The sequence below is a fragment of the Zeus faber genome (assembly GCF_960531495.2).
Source record: "Zeus faber genome assembly, chromosome: 16".
Classification (NCBI taxonomy): Eukaryota; Metazoa; Chordata; class Actinopteri; order Zeiformes; family Zeidae; genus Zeus; species Zeus faber.
The window spans coordinates 4,939,379-4,957,219 of NC_137202.1; the positions used below are offsets into that span (position 1 = coordinate 4,939,379).

Here is a 17,841-nt window from a genome sequence, read left to right on the forward strand (position 1 = left end):
GTCCTGTTCCAGACACTTTTAGCCGAAAAGTGCCAAGGAGAATAACAATAACAATAATAAATATCAGAGCAATTATTATTATTACGAGGTCTCATTTGCATAGGGCAGAAACCAGTACAAATGACCTTGTAGCTTTTCCCAATTATTAGGGGTCCTGTGGGCTGGACCCCTAATAATAATAATAATAATAATAATAATAATAAGAAGAAGAAGAAGAAGAAGAAGAAGAAGAAGAAGAAGAAGAAGAAGAAGAAGAAGAAGAAGAAGAATCCATAATAATTATTCAGAAACTATAAATCAGCCAACAAACAAACCTCATCCACAACATGCATGACTTACATTTCCCAGTTGCCAACAGGCCATTACAGAGTGATAAACACCGCCTCGTTGTCCTCCATTCACCATAACGCACAGCAGCGGCTCCATCCGCACCACGTGCTTCCGCAGCGGCAGTCAGCTGACCCGCGGCAGCACGCGGAAGGAGACCGTTTGAAAAGGGAAAGTTTCGCTTCGTGGAGACGAGTTTTCCCCAAAGTCACGCAGTTCACGTCGTGTCGGTTCAGACTACGCCGCTTTTCGTCGCCGTTCCCATGACGTCAGCGCCGGGGATCAGGGCTGACAGCGACTCACTGGTCGCAATGAATGGCACGCAGGTAAGTGGAATTATGACGTCACTCTTTTGGTCCGTCTTTGGCTTTGCGGTTTTGCAGGGCGGAATGTTTCGGAGGGAGTGATTATTATTATTATTATTATTATTATTATTATTATTTTTACAAGGATTGAACTTTGAATGTGTACAAAGTAGAGTGGCTCTCACCCTGTCACAACCAGAGTCATGTGACTGAATCTACGGGCATCTTCTGCAAAGCAACTCCAATAACAATAATAACAATAATAATAATAACAATAATAATAATGATAATAGTAATAATAATAATAATAATAATAATAATAATAAAAACAAACAAAAAAGTAGTCCAATACTCCCACAGACTAGTAATGTATGTAGTTAATGCTCACTTTCCTGTCAGGTTGCACTGCCACTTCTGCCATCTCCATCCCACTGTGTTTATCTCATGTTGTTAGACCACCTCACTTTTCTTTTCTTTTCTAAGTTGTTCACACACATTTATATATTTTTGTTATATATATATATATATATATAATTTTTTTTTCTATTTTTTTTTTATTATACATATATTATTTTGTTGTTAATTAATTAATTACAATGACAATAAAAACAAAACCCTGAAAACTTGAAGGATGACATGTCAACTGGCATCTTTTTTTCTTCAGGCATTATTAATACTGGGCCCCTATACATGAATAGATCTCCATTGTCCACAACAGTTATTATTATTTCCTTTTTTTCAATTTAAGTTAATTGCAATCTCTGCTCTGTTACTCTGCTCCTCAACCTATGTACATTGTGTTTTCATCTGAAGATATCCTACATCGGTCATGACTCTACGGACATCCCCGACTTCCTCTGTGACACGTACGGTCACGTTGCACGAAGGCTGGACCTCAGCTTCAACCAGCTCAGGTAGGAGGTGATGAGGAGTGGCGACTGATTGTGTTTCTATGTTCTGTTTTCTCGTCGTGGACTCAACATAACATAGCAAAGGCTGGAGGTAAACAACATTTGGGGTTCAAACTTTCGTTTGGGATTCAAATATTAGTTTTGAGTCTTAATAATATTAGTTCAGCATCCATCGTTTAGAAAGTTTGAGGTATTTTCTTTTCAAATTAACAATAAATAACATTTAAATGTACATCCCACCTGCCACTGTAGACCCGGTCCTGGCAGGTAAGTCTACCTCAGCATTGAATCCAAGTATAGGTGCAGCGGTGGTCACGCTATCATGAGACATCGAAGCGCTGATACTGTGCTGACTGATAAAAGGTATAATCAATACAAGTGATAGATATAATTCAGAGGCGAGTAAAAGAAAAAAGATCCTCCTAGAGAGCATGAGGGTTCAGCCCAGTGTCGGCTTCTTCAGAGCAGGACGCAAGACACAAAGGGTCACAACAAAATAGATTATCGTTATTATCATAGTCGACAGCAAGGTAACAGAGACCTTTGTTTCTAAAAAAATAAAATTAATGAACAACCTTTTCGGGGCCAGTCGGACCCAGAAGCTCCCTGGAAAGACGGCATCGCTGCTGTGTGAAAACCTCCGTCTCCAGGCAGTTATCCGAGCTGTAGATGTGTGGTCCTCCAGCTAATTGATTTTCTGTACGCCCGGCTCTGTCACATCAATAATTGCTAAGTCCAACTGTGGTCCCAGTGTGCTGTGCATAAATGTGAGGTTATTAAGGCATTAATATTCTTAATGAACCATCGCAATTGGAAAATGAACTGTGGCTCACTGGAATTTGATTCACCTTTTAATTTGCCTTCGGCGTCAAAGTGTATTCCACGTTTAAAACACGAGTGACCACTTGAGTGGCAAAAAAAAAAAAAAAAAAAAAAGAAATGTTAATTTTAATGTACAACCTGCACTCACCCTCAATTGGCATGGGAGTGAATGGTCGGGGGGTGTTCCGTATTGTTTCACAGAAGTGTTATTAAACAGCTAACAATAAAGAGCGGTTCATGAATGGCGTCATAATGTGTTATAGTACTTAAAATTACTGCTGGACTCCTGTTCAATTGCCTATCTCGGGGTCTAATGGTGGGAAAGCAACATTGTTTGGCAGTCATTTGTATTCTCAACCTGCTCTTTCATTTTTTTTTTCCTTGAGCTATTCCTTACGCCGGCTAAACGCTCTGGGACTTTTGATCTAAGTAAGCCTCATTTGCATGGTGCAGAAACCTCCGTCAGACATGGAATCTCCCGTAGCTTGTCATGTTCCAGAAAGGGCCTCATGGAAGCTGACTGAAACAAGTCTAATGTGTGTTGGTTTTAGGGAGATCAAGGACAGCATTATGTTTCTTGCCCCCGAATATGTCGCATTAAGAACTTGATGTTTAGAATAAAAAATGTATGACTCAAGATATTACTAATTCATCATTAATTTTCAATTCGGTTAAGTGGGGAATCTTAAATGTCAGATATCATTACTGGACTTCAAAGGATGGTGGGAGCAGAGAAGCGCTGCAGAGGCGCTGGTCTGACCGTTTGGGGCTGATATCAGTAAGTTATACATTGAGGGAGAATATATTGTTTTACATCCTTCTTCATCATCCTATCCCTTAGAAACTCTGTTAACATTTTTAAATTGTTGTCTTTTGAGTCGATGGGATGTCCAGACGGAGACCTGGGAGATTTTACGGTTGATGTTTGAAAAAACATTCCTTGTAATTGTTTGAATGGACATTATGAGGCGTCTATGTTCGTTTTTTATACATGTAAGCCACTTTGCCACACGATGGCAAGGAGCTAGACATGGAAGTCGGTGGCTGATTTCCACCGTGTGTAGGAACCGGCACGCGCCGGTCGCATCTGTCGCTGTATTTTGGGCTCCCGCTTTCCATTTAGCAAAGCGGAGGGAGTACTACGCGCAAAAAATGAGCATTTAATCAGCTTGGGCTACGGTGGTCGTGTTGACGGTCCTTGCGTAGCTTTCTTTGCCAACGTTGTTCAGTACTACAGACTCCACCCCGATGGTTCCCGTTCCCCATGAAAAGTACCACCTCACTTGTGCGGACTTTTCTGGGAGCAGGAACTATCCAATTTGCGGGAACTAGCTAACCTTGTTCCTGCTGTGGGATAAAGGCCTAATTTTCCAGAGTTTCTAGTGAATGGTTCCTGCGGTGGAAAAGGGGGGCCTGGAGAAACTTGGGAGAAGTCACAAAGCAGGTTCCAACAAGATGGAGTCAGACTGGTCTCTGTGACCTCTCTCTATAGGCTGTACCTAGGGACAGGACATTATATAGGAGTCATTATATAGGGACAGGTAAACTGTAGTGTCATAGCTTCAAAGCACACCGTGACCAAGTCGACCAAGTTGGTCATATGCTTGTGTGGTCACACACCTATACTTTCCGTTGAAGCATAGCAACACAGAACTGTACAATCATCAGTCCCTCCCTTTTCTCAAATTGTATCTTGGAGTCTTGAGGACCTCACATGACGTTGACGTTCCAACGTCTTGGCTGGGTGGAGCTGTGAAATTCAATAAGCAGCTCCACATGTGATATTTTATACCCAAGCAAGAGAGCGACGGAGAGCCGTAGCATCGCTTCTCCCTCCCACAACTTCTGAATTCCACATCCTTGAGGGACAGTAAGAGTTAGAGTTTTCAATAGAAGCGCCATCCATTGACGTGGTGTTTCCAAAATATATTGGAAAAGGTAAAGCTGCGCAATTATCTCCGGTTTACAGTATGCTTCGTCATGATTTGTGCTGCTGCTGAAGGGCTGCACAATAAATCAAATTGTATTTAAAATTCAGATTTTAGCTCCCAATGATTATGTAAACAAGATAGTTGAGATAAAACTTATTGTGCCACATTCGCAATGATGCTCTCGCTCTGTCTTGTGGTATAAATCCAGCGCACCCCCTTTCCTTTACAGCGGTGCGCTTTCGCCCCTCCCCAGCCTCACTCTCAGGCAGGCTGCTGCCAGCACATGTGCGCCGGCGGTGTGTGACCGACCGTACCATGTGGCATATTTAGTTGTACTAAAGGATACTCCACCTGGGGTTTCCATGTCTGAATCCCATAAAGAGTCGTCGCGCCAATCCATTATGCACATATAATATTACACATGTTATTATCAAACATGAAGTCTGACCAGTGTTGGGGTCCAGGTGCGCCGGGGCTTCCTACACTCTCTCCCCGGCTGCAGCTCTCTCCGGCTGGGCGGTGCGCAGTGGGGACGAGGCCCCCCGGAGCTGACGCGGCAGGTCTTCCTCAAACACCAACTTGAACTCGAACTCGCCCTCCTTCCAACCTGAGCCCGGCGTGGCTGCTATCCCCGCGAAAGGAGAACGATGAAAGAAAGAATCGGTGAATCCCTCTGTCCACTCCAAACGTCCCCGCATATCGTAGAGCGCAGATTCGGGAACTTTTTGGACTGTTCTCAGACGACAATGATGATTATATTATTTATTTGAATGATTATGGTCTGGATTCGATTTTCGATAAAAAAAAATTCCGCATTGAATGGCCGTTGTAAAGAAAAACACTTGTATCTCAAAAAGTAACTTTTATTTGACTAATAACAATTATAAATAATAACAAAGATATGAGAATATTTAAACAACATACTTAAACAGTTAAGAGCTTTATCAAAACAAGACTTTAGAATAGGGCTGCACAATTAATTGTGTATTTATCGCAATGTCGATATTGGCCTCCACAATTAACACAGCACATCACATTAGCACAGTAGTAATTTAGATTCAAAGTGTTTCATTAAATTAGAAAATTGTAAGGGAATCCTTGGCGGTGCTGTGCCGGTGCCGGGGATAGGCTGATTAAATAAATAATGTTTATTATGTTGTTTAGGTGTTAGGTATTAATAGGTATTTATGTAGTGGCATTACTGTTTTTTTTGTAAAATGTAATTTATATACAGTATATAGCCTTAAGAAGACTAGATATTTCCTGCCCAAATATGGCAACCACACAATATTACCTACAAAAACATGGGGATAATCGCGAACCTACTTGTGATTTTGAAGTTCAAAATCGAACACTCATTTTGATAAATTTTCAAATTGGAATCGTGGCACCCATGGTATCAGTATCGCCCTAACTACAAGTATGACCCCAATTTGACGACATGTGTAAACTTATCTTCCCACCTTCGTGAAACAGAGTGGGCTCCCTTTGGGAGATGCACCTCTTCACAGTTTGACTCAAATCGAGTGGGAGACATTGCCAGACATTGTTCAGCTTCCTATGCTCATTTCTGCCAAGTCAATCGATGGTGCTCATGAGGCAACATGACAATGATTCACAGTAGGAGTTGAGCTACTGTATCATCTTCTACTGTGTGAGTGTGTGTGTGTGTGTGTGTGTGTGTGCGTGTGTGTGTGTATGTGTGTGTGTGTGTGTGTATGTGTGTGTGTGTGTGTGTGTGTGTGTGTATGTGCTCGTGTGTAGTGTTTGTGTTTGCACGTCTGTCTTCCTATGAGCGTAATGGTGACTGTCTGGCCGGGTAATGGAAGGATGAAGTCGTGCTAGCAGCTTGTCACACCTCTACCTCTCCCACTCGGCTCTGTGCTGTCAGGGTGTCTCATCAATGTGTTGCACAGTGCGATTCGCAATGAGATTTGTTTGCCGCAGAACTGACTAGAATCTTATTCCGTTGTCCACTTATTTTCAGGTCAGTTGCCTACACTTTTTGGTGACTGGGAATATTTGGCGTATTGACGCGAGTCTCCTCCGTGTGGCTGCAATTGCTTCAACTTCTACCCCAGGGGGTTGATGCCAGGGGTGCAACGGATGACAAAGCCCACGGTTCGGATCGTATCACGGTTTTGAGCCACGGATCTTATCACTTTTCGGATCAGCAAAAAAACAATAAAGAAAGGGAGACAAATATAACTTTGCTTTCCATTTATTCTGTAAAACCTTAAAGCAAGGAGCTTTTTTCCATGGTCTTAAATGAGAACAACATTTAAGATGTCCAATGTTTAAATCAAATCTTAAAATATGAAAAATATTCAATCAAATGAAATGAAAGTGCAATATGAGGCACGCATGATACATTCTTCCTTTAAAGATGGTAGTGAATGAAAATATGATTAGATCCATCCCCAGTAACTGAATTTAATTCCAGTAAGAAACCAGTATCATGTTCAATTTCTCACATTTGTAGCTGTGGTGTGGAGATGGGATGGTTTGCGCAGCCACACCTGACCTGGATGTAGGTGATTGGGTCAGGGTGGCTGCATACCAGTTGCTCATTGGTTGGGCTAACAAGCAGCAGGTTAAAACCCCCATCTTCACACTCACTCAGGATAGGAGCCCTGTCATGACATGTTCCATCTGCTCCTGGCTAATTCCACCTAGCCTCCTCTCGACAATAAACTGGTGTCTACAACCTATCGTCATCTGTGTCTCTGTGCCAGAGGGCCCCGGAAACACCACTTGGCGGGTGGCGTGTGGTAGCCGAAACTACCACAGTAACAAGCCAAATTTCATGAAAATTGGTTCAGCATTCAGCGAGTTACAGTCGCTTTTGTAGAGAACTCTGCATTCACAATACCCATGGTATTTATTTAGTAGCTGAGCTCTTGTCCGCTCCAATATGACGTGCAGACGCATGGCGGTGACATACAGCAGCTCATTCACCACACATCACAAAGCAGCAGCAACATAGAGCGACGCATCTGTGTGCTCTATCTTCTTTTCACTGCAACTCTGCGTCCAGATTTAGGGAATTATTACTTTCAAAAGTAACAGCAGCAGTAAAACTGTATTTCACTGTGATGGTTACATTTTGCAATTGAGCCACGGTTCACGTGCGAGCCAAACCGCGGGTGGGACGACCCGTACGGATCAACTACATTCCATTACACCACTAGTTGATGCATCTATAACCTGTAGGGCACCGGAGGCTTCAAGGGGTTTATATGTCTGTGAAGGTTCATACGTCTGTGAATCACGAAAAACCTGTGTGCATTTCGACGAGGCAGGAAAACGGCTTCTTACTTTTTGACAAAATCTGAAATGGCATTGCAATACATAAATGTCATGGCAAAGAAAGATGAGACTTACTGTGAGACTTAAGCTTTATCCTTTTTCCTTCACAATGCATACGGCCCAGCGCCAACTTTTAGAAGAGGTTGCTTGACTGCCAGCCATGCATTAGAGCCATGCTTGCCGAATTTGAATGATCTTTATGATTGAGTGATAATGATCCTATCCTCAGCTGTTTCACCATTTTTGGATAACACGTTGTCCTTGGTTTCCTTAGGACATGCGCCTACGTCTCTTACCATGCTTATATATTTATTTTTTAATAGATTAAAAGTGGTTGACAGGGCAACTAGGGGACACAGTGTCACAAGATGGCCCAGATGTTTCCGATATGTCGGCATGGCAAAGTTATTGTTGCCATTTTGTGTGACCCTTCCCTGCGTCTAAAGCTGATGCGTGGGACTCATTGTGTGATCTTAAGCACATATTAACATTTTAATATTAACATTATTGTCAAATGTAGTTTTTATAATTTTATGGAGCACATGGCCTCCCAAGATTAGACGTTATTGTCGAAATCCAGCCTGCCACTATTATCCTCTAGAAGCTGTGGAAAGAGGGGCTCATCTTGGACTTTTGCATTGCAGATAAACTCCCCAGTTTTGTGCGTGCGTGTGTGCGTGTGTGCGTGTGTGCGTGTGTGTGTGGCAGCCGTTTTGCATTTTGATGACAAATCAAGTATGCTAACTCGTATTTTAAAACGAAAGTGCTCTAAACGTCGCCCGGCTGTCAAAATGAGAGGTAAGTAGTCTGATGAAAAGGGAACAAAGAAGACAAAGTAGGGAGGCCTGGAACACTGAGAAATGAAATAAAAACCGTGTATGGCCTGTCAGCCGCGTCGCTTTATATTCATATCTAAAGCACATTATAGTATTACTCCGCCGCTCATGCCTCACTCATCTGTCTCTGTAAATTCGTCACAGGCAGCGTCTCCGTCTTTCAAGTCGCTGCGTGTCACCGCGGGAAGGGCTCCCCTAATCGACAAATGAGTGTCGTGCAGACAAAGCGCTCCTCTCCCGCCCCGGCAAGGTAGACTGCAGGTGGGTGGTGACGAGGGCAGGTTGGGCGTCCTTTTTTTCCTTTTTCATTTACTTTTTTATTTTTTTATTGGCAGGAGCCCCCGTGCCAGACATTAGACTGGTGTTGGAATTAGAAGTGACAACGGGGAGAGAGGCTGTCATTGTCTTTTCAATCGAAGATTTCAATCTGCCGAGGTGCCACCATGTGGATAGAGTGTCAGCAAGAAGGAGAGGATATGAAACACTGGCGATATGAAGTTCTCAAATCACTTATCTAGTAATATATAGACTTTGTGTTTGGGTGTGTGTGTGTGTGTGTGTGTGTGTGTAGGTGTGTGTGTGTGTGTGTGTGTGTGTGTGTGTGTGTGTGTATGTGTGTACAGTAATGGTGTCCGTTTGGCTGAGGAAATATATTCCATATCCGATCTATTAGCCTGTTTAGGCTGTTTAGGCCAATATTTCCAGGATAACCTGATCTGTATCTCACAAATTAGGTAAGATACAGGGCATCCCCATCTCTAACAGATTCAAACCAGGGAGATGAGAGAGACACGCTTTGGCAGGAAATAACCTATTCATATAGACGCCAGGCTACTATTATTTGATGGCGCCGAAAATTCCCTCTGTTATTTTTTTTTATTTTTAATTTGCGTTGAAATATTTCATCATAAAGGGATGGACCACTGGGAAAGTGCTTCAGTGACAGGGAGCTCAGGAAAATGGAGTACGAGTTATGCGTAATTGATGGGTTGTCGTGTTCTTCCGTCTCTGCAATTTGAGTCGCCCTGAGAATTGTCTTTTAAGTAATTTCGGAGGCCAGTTTTCCATCTGCGGAGGACAACAAGTCACATCATCAATGCAACGGTGAAGTCCGTAGACGACAAATACGTTTTTGTGTTCATTGTGTTACTTAGGTCGGTGGGTCTAATGTCTAATAAACTGAATATGGAATTATTTTGCCTTTTGATAAAACCAAAAGTTGCTGCAAAGCAATATTTATTTTTACAATAGCGCCAAATAACTACTTGACCAGTTTGTTGAAAAACTTCCTCAAAGTCCAGTCATGTGCTGTTGTTTTCGTAAGATGGCAATCTTGTATTGTTGGATCCACCTTGTTTTCTCTCATGGACAAACCACATCAATGACGTTATATCCAGATTACGTCCTACCTCCTTTCCACCTCCTTTCCACCTCCTTTGAACCTCCTTTCTACCCCCTTTGTACCTCCTTTTTACCTCCAAGGATGTCGTGCTGAGCGGTGCTTGGTTTGTGCCGTTACAGTCAGTTGTTTTTGTCAACATATATACAGTATGTGAACACCCATGGTACAATATGACGCTATACCCTTCCTCAATTGAACTTAAAGTATTGGGCGGCTGTTTTCTCAAACCAGGCCTTAATGAATTGTTGTTTCCCATCATTTATAACAGTTCACAGCAACAACCACACTGAACACTTACTATTGAGAAACCTACCACTCTGCTGCACCTTCTCACTGTGCTCCAATGCATTCAAATAGGGCAAACCTTTAAGCACAAAAAACCCCCCCTTTAAATCACATTATAGTCACGCGTGTCTTTCTGCATGTTTTTAATAATATTAGATTCACATATTTATTTAAAATGCAGTACATCCAAATGCATTCGTAAACCCTCCAAGTGTCTTGACCCTGAAGCATCACAACTTCCTGTTTCTAGTCTCTTACGTTAGTGTGGCTGTAGCCCAAATAGCTGATTTGCAGAAGTGCAAAAGGGTCAATTAAACTCAGAAAAAAGAATAAAATGCGTGGTTTGCGACCATTTTCTCTGACCATGATGTTTGCAATCCACATTTGACCAGAGGTAATAATATTAACCCTTTGCTGTTACCATTGCCCAATATCTGATTGACGTAGCTAAGGGGAAAGGTGGAGAAAAAGCTGGTCCAGTTGATGGTAAATTTGGATAAGTCGGGTTGAGGTAAACTGGGCTCTACCGTACCTTAGCACGACATTGGGTTCACATAGACTTTACAGAGTCTGTAAGAAAGTCATTGGCTAAATTAAGTCTTCAATCTCCATTGACCTATATACAGTATATAAAAAGTGGATGTGAACATGGCTAGTTTGAAGTTGTACTAGTGAGTCTTTTTTTGGTGTCACAGATCCTCTCTACCGTACCTCTCCGGTTTAAATATCTGTCCCTCTCTTACACCACAAAAGCCCTCCGATGGCACAGGAATCTTCTGTAAATCACCGTCAGGAGCCTCCGTCAGTGCATTCCGGGACCCCCCCCCCCCCCCCCCCCCCCTTGTGGTTTAGGAATCTGAATGGAATAGAACATCTTTATGTTCCTTTTGTTCACATTATATATACTGGGCACCGATGGCATTCCTTTTATGACTGCGTCACATTTTTTATTGTATATCCCAAGACGGATGGCGTGCCACTGACATAGAGATTTACAAGCCTTCAGCTCGCAGTGGCAGAGCTTTAGAAGGGCCCTGCTGACATGGAGCCAACACTTTGGAGGAGGAGAATAAAAGCTGACATTTTATTGGCTATAAGTGAGAGTGGGGGTCGGGGGGGGGGGGTCGGGGAAAAGATATTCTGTTTCTCCACTTTATTTTTTTCAGCACTTCCAGCTGTCACGGGGACCCTGCAACGAAAAAGAAAGGATTTATTGAGTATTATTTAGAAAGTTGTCAGTGGTAATGACTACAGCTATGATTTCAATTATCACCCACTGAATATAGCTTAATTCACTGCTTCGCTGGACGCAATGAGCGGGGCTGACATCATTTTTCTCAAATTTGATACCATGCTATTTTAATATTTTATGTTTACCGCCGATTTAATTTTCCTCTCTGGTGCTTGGCATGTGGCATGAGGTCTCGCTCCCCCCAAGCTATTGAGTTCAAAGCCATCCCAGGGATATATATTTTTTCCATTGACAGAAATCCAATTAGTTTTAGTACACAGTCTGGCTAAATAAAAAGGCTCTTAAAATCTACAATATGTTTCCTTAGTGTTTTAGCAGAGATGGATCTTTATGGCTTGACCTGATGGGGCCCTGGTGGACACATTCCCTTTTTCTGTTTTGGCAAGTGAAAAACAAACCGCTCTTATGTCTCGCTAATGTTTATGGGCACGGTCGGGATCTTTTTGATGTTGAATAAATATCTAGAGTACGTTGCATGCTCCGGATAACATGTTGACTCTTGTACATATTTAAACACTTGTTAAATACTTTACAAGTAAGCCACAAATTCGTCAGAAACACCATGTAAATACGGGTGAAAGAGGAAAAAAAAGGAAAAATGTCTGATCTATAATTCATCAGCGACATGTTTGGTAAATAGATGATCTGGGTGGAGTTAATTTGGGTAGTCAAATTTTGACAGGAGGGGCTGTATTTTTACCCGACTATTACAGGGAAGATGATTGCGAGTGGCACTTGGCTGTCAATGAGACGCTTCCAGCTTTGGGTGGATGGCGTTTGGATGCTGGAAAACCGCACCCTCTCTTCACCCTTTCCCCTTTCCAGGACTCATCCGGAGTTATTTAAGATGGCAGCCCACCATTAGCAGGCCAATATTTCCTCCATATGAGAAAATAATTAAGGATTGGAAGACGAAGTACGACGCACTTTGGGTTTGAAGACACAACCCGTGTCCCCTCTTGAGTCCGTAATTCGAAAAACATTTATGTTCACCCCATTACACTTATCCATCCTCCAGATTGATGATGTAAGCAAAGGAAAGGCATGGAAAATATTAGCGCCGAGCACGGAGATGAAAGCGTGGAGATTCCCAAATGGGGGTGGGGGGGGGGGCGATTTGGAGCCCATTTTGGAACGGGAACAAAGTCGTTCCCTCTTGTACGGTCTGGGCAGTTTCGGCTGCTCCGTGGCTCTCGATCCCGTCTCGTTTCTCCTGCAGAACCAGGGGTGAAAAGTGAAGACAGATACGGCCGGATTCATGCCAAGATTTTAGAGGATGATTGCGGGCTAGGGTTTGGGGGTGAGGGTGGGAGTGGGGAGGGAGGTATGAATGATAAATGTTGTCAGTAGATGAACAAATTCCACCATAAAACGCAGGTGGATGAGTGTTGCAACAAACAGGCCTGGGAAGGCCTAATCATTATCAAATGGATATAAAAGAAAAGATCATCCCCCTTAACCCCGATGTCTTGGGTCGTGTTCCAAGATGGCGGGCCACCAGTGGGGTGGGAAAATGAAATGTGGGCGCCCTACTTTGCCTGCGTCGCAGTCGTCTCAGACCCCCGAACCTGACCTCTTGCGGGTGACGCCTATTCCGGTGTGCTTGCGCCCCGCGCAGCGCTTTAACCATCTCTGTCCGCGGACAGCTGTGCCACATTCCTACCCCAGCTGTAATTCATTTCCCATTGCAGGTAAACCCAAATCTTTCACAGCTTCCACCTATAAAAAAAAAAAACAACCTCTCGATGCTCGTCCGTGCCACCATGCCATCCCAAGAACCTCCGCATCGGACGCCAACCTGGCTTTTACTCGTGGGGGATAGCCTCCTCTCTCAAATCATCTGCTCCTTCTTCTCCTTTGTACTATTTCCACTTATGGAGATTCCACATTTGCGTGTTTCTGTTGCAAAAAGCATAAAGAAAAGATGTGTATTTTGGAATGACCCCAGGAGCCAGCTATCATGTTTTTTGTAGTGTAGATGACGTCTATCAGCAGAAAAATATGTTTTGATGGCCAGACAGGCTGCAATACATCAGTGGGCTGTTGCCTCATTTTTTTTTTCTTCTCCAACCCGACACATATTTAGATAAGAAACAGTGGCAGAATGTTTTATGTCTTCAGTATGTTGCTGCCATGTCTACGCTGGAAAACAAGGAGAAGGGAAAAAAGAAGAACCCTTCATTTTGGAGCCACCAGTAGCTCGGAACGACAGTCTTCTTCTTCTTCTTCTTCTTCTTCTTCTTCTTCTTCTTCTTCTTCTTCTTCTTCTTCTCCTTCCCTCCTTGTTACAAAACGATTGCCTGACCATTAGCACAAATCCAGTGAGTCCTTCCATTGTTGTTGCTCTGTGAGCTACTGGCTGATACGAGCCACTGACAGTGCGATGGTGTGAACAGACCAAACAGCTCTTCTGATCTCGTCTGTCCGTCCAGACGTTTGGAGATGTTTAAGTGCATCTCCCAGCGGTGGTGGTGGTGGTGGTGGTGGTGAGAGCGTTTTTGTACTGGGGGCACAGCGGCAGAGAGTTTCTTTACCCCCCCGCCACCCTCTGTCTGGAGCTGGGGCCCCTGGGGTCCTCCAGACCTCAGAACACGTCTGCGCTCAGATGCTTCAAAACACCAAACAGTAAAACAGAGGAGTCGGAGGAGGAAGACGAGGAGGAGGAGGAGGAGTAGGAGGAAGAGGGGATAAAGGGAAGATGGAGAGCAATGGGAGGAGGGTAAAGAAAGCTCACAGGGACCGGGCGCACATGGAGGAGAAGCCCAGGCTGGCAGAGCCAACAGGGCCGGCAGACTCGTGATCTGAGGGCCGTGTGTGTGTCAGTCAGATAAAAGCCGTGGAGCCCAGAGAAGCCTCTTTAACTTCTGAGGCGCTGGAAACCTTTATTGACACCTCGGCCGAAAAGGGATGGACTCTGACAAAGCAGGAGTGGGGTGATGTAGTACTAGTACTGGTGCACCGTGTCTGGTTTTATTGTTTTGGTTTGACCCCAAGAAGGATGTGCATATGGCCTATTACGACATGGCTTGTTATGAAGCACATGTGCTGTTGATTTCATGTGGAATTATTTCACCTATGTTTGGGACTGACAATAGTCAAACGTGATGTGCACCTTTAGCACAACATCAGTCAGTCAGCATTCAATTTGTAGTTAAAAAAAATGGTGTTTCAACAAAATTTCTGAACAAAACGAACAAAATTGTTAGTTTTGAAATGAAAAAAAGCTCCTAGTTGGCTATTTTGCGTTGGTTTATTGCTCTGTCAGGTTCACTTGTCTCACACAACCTTATCATTATAACTCATATTAATGCACTTAAATCAATATTCTTGGATGAAAATGTGACAACAATAACAGTGTCAACCATTCGTTCAAAATATTCAATGTCTACTAATTCCTCGGTAAAACATGTATGCTGTTTATTTTTTTTTGCTATTTTTAGCCAAATATTTTCCGTGGCCAAATATTTGGGGCAACTCATCAAAATCCATTTAACTGACGCAGTAGCTCTCCTTGCTGGTTTTGGGTCAACCAGAGGACACTTATGTCAACTTAAGAAAGTACGGATCATGCCCAAAGTTTTATTGCACAAATGTTACGTTCCAACAATAAACGTCATTTTCAGTAAATGACATAATAAATGGATGAATGAAACCTTTTAAAAATGCATATTTGTGGGTGAAAGTTGAAGATTCCAGTTAATTGAATATCTAGCAAATGCAAAGCATTGCATTCCTGCCTTTAATAGTATAATGTAGAGCGATATGGAAAAATCTTTTCTTCATTATAAGACATAAGAGGCATGTAATACTGACCTCGGTGGGGTTTACTGGCATTTTCCCATAAATTCATTTCCTCCAACGTTAATGTTCCTTTTGAACTGTCGGAAGGTAAATTCCCGTTATCCAACGAGCTAGTACATACAGACATTATAGCTGTACTTCAGGATGATTTTATATCGTTGCTTTAGTCGCACAAAGCACTGAGAGTAGGCTTTGCATTGCATCCTCGCAGCAGATGGCACGGTTGGACACTGTCTTCATGTTTATTTATGCGATATGCTTCAAGCTATGGTTGCCCACGGTTGAGCTGCTAATGTATACTAGTGGGCCAAGTAGCCTTTGATTACTGTATTCTCTACGGAAAACATTAAAGCGGCTAATTGATTAAAATGTCGATGGCATTCAAATAAAATGATAAGCCGCTGAAGGTATACTTAGGCGCTCCACACGCCACTCCCGACTATATGAGTAGTAAATTTGCGCTTGGCCAGGTTTGCTGTTTCATGTTACTTGGCATTACGTTAGAAAAGGCCACGCTCAGTAGGTTGGAATGTGAACTTAACTTCATAACCAATGTGGACCGAGCTTGTTCTTTTTCTTTCCTTGGATGGCTCTTCCTTTTTTTGTAAATGAAAGATTCTCTCATGGAACCGGCCGCCATGCACTCTGCGGCCTCTCCCCGCCTGTCCACGCCCATCTGGTGCGTCTGCCAAAATCTATGTATTTTTAAATATATGTTTTTTTTGCACTTTGACGTGCAAAGAAAAGTTGGGGAAGACGTCTCGTTGCATCAAGCGTTTAATTCTTGGCAAGAACGACTGCGGTAATTGAGAGTGATCGCCGATTATGAGCGGTGCCCTATCCGCGGGTCACGGAGCCGTCCCCGTGCCTCCGTCGGCGTCGTCCGCTTGGGAAGCCTTGCTTGAAGGTGCTTCATCTAATAGCGATGCCCTTTATTGGGCCATGCAGAGAAAGTTGCTCCTCAAACGGCTGCTCATTTTGCCGCCGGCGCCTTGAGTCCTCTTTTCTTCCCTTGTTGGTCGGCAAAGTCTGCATAAAGAGCAGGATTCTGTCCGTCAACCTCTGACCGTCCATCTCAGCTGAACCTGCTCGCATCTTTCGCGACGCTTTCGGGAAAGCGGCGTGAGGCGAGGCTCCAAAACCCCCTCGCATCTCATCGTACAAAGGATTTCTCCTTTGTACGATGTTCACTCGCTTATCGATATCACACATTTGGAAATTTTTATTTTTCGAAACATGTGGCGTGGCCATCAGGAGCAGACGGTATTGATGTGAGGCGAAGCATCTCGTGTGTTTCAATGCGGCGTAGGCCCGTGCAAGTAGCTGCGCCTTCCACGGAAAACCAGACAGTCTGTCATTCATACTCAGGCCCCTCCACTCGAGGAACATGCAGCGAGTCTATCCTTCAACGGGCCTGGCTGTTTAAATTAATTATTAGTTTTATAGCGAACCCCCAGGCCTTGCACAGGCAGCTAATCCCTGCAGAGGGTTAATCCGACCTAGCGTTACAGAAAATCAATGACGGCCTTTGGTGTTGGCATGCCATCAGGGCAGGGGGACACATGTCAGACGGGCCTCCTGATTTTTTTATGAGGTGTGTTTTTTGAAGTCGCTCAGCCAGTGGAGGAGGCTCCAGGTGCCCAAAATTGAAAAGAATATCCGGAAGCGGGGAAGGGGGGGTTGCGCGATCAAGCCTCTCGTGGTGCGCTGGTGATGCAAGTCCTGTGTCTGCAATGTTTTCCCTGGAAAAGGCGAAATATGGCAACTGGGTGGGGGTCTTGGGTAGATTTAAAAGAAGGCACATACAAATAGTGGTAGACCCCTAAAATAATAACATATCTGTAAATAAAAGGAGGGAAAACAGGAACTAACTTTATCCAACGTGCTATCCCAGTGTTATGGGCGGGTTGCTCTCCGTTGATAATTACTGGACATACGGATTTTGGAAGACAATTAAAATAATAATCAATAAAAGGAAAAAAAAGGAAATAACTGTTATTTATCTGTTATTTCAAAGTTGCTTCCGAATGTTGCCCTGGCGTTTCACTATTGACTATTGGGGAAAAAGGAACTAACTTTTTATTATTCTCTGTTATTTCAAATGCACTTGTCCAACATATTGGACTGGTCGTTCTCCAGTGATAATTACTAGGCACATACAAATTTTGGAAGGCAATTAAAATCCTAAAATGATGACAATAATTAATAAAAGCGGGGGGGGGGGGGGGGGGGTAACTCTTGTTTATGATTTGTTATTTCAACGGCACAATCCTCATATGTTATGGACTCTTTTCAATATGTTATGGACTCTTTGTTCTCTATTGATGATTACAAGGCAAATATAAATGGTAGACAATAATTAATAAAATAAATACATTTTGGATTATTTTCTGTCATCACAAATGCACTATACCAATAAAGATCACATTCAAAATAAAACGCCCAAAACCAAAAAACCCATAACCAAAACGTATTTCCTCGATCGTTCTCGATTGAAAATTATGAGGCACGTACAAATTGTTCTCGCCGAGTAAAATAATAACACAATAAGTAATAAAAGGGTGGTAACTTTTGGTTATTGTCTGTTATTTAAAATGCACTTGCCAAATATGTTGGCCTGGTTGTTCTCCATTGATAATAACTAGGCACATACACATTTT

At 43.1% G+C, this 17,841-nt stretch overlaps 1 protein-coding gene across 1 annotated transcript in view; it reads left to right on the plus strand.

Moving 5' to 3' along the window:
• Positions 1-638: 638 nt before the first annotated feature.
• Positions 639-17,841, plus strand: part of lrmda (leucine rich melanocyte differentiation associated) — a gene marked incomplete at both ends in the record, with an annotated part of 279,972 nt that continues 262,769 nt past the window's right edge. The window contains 2 exons of the mRNA XM_080016765.1: positions 639-653; positions 1,446-1,546. Of these exons, the coding sequence (XP_079872891.1) occupies positions 639-653; positions 1,446-1,546 (116 nt within the window). The remainder of the gene's footprint in view (positions 654-1,445; positions 1,547-17,841) is intronic.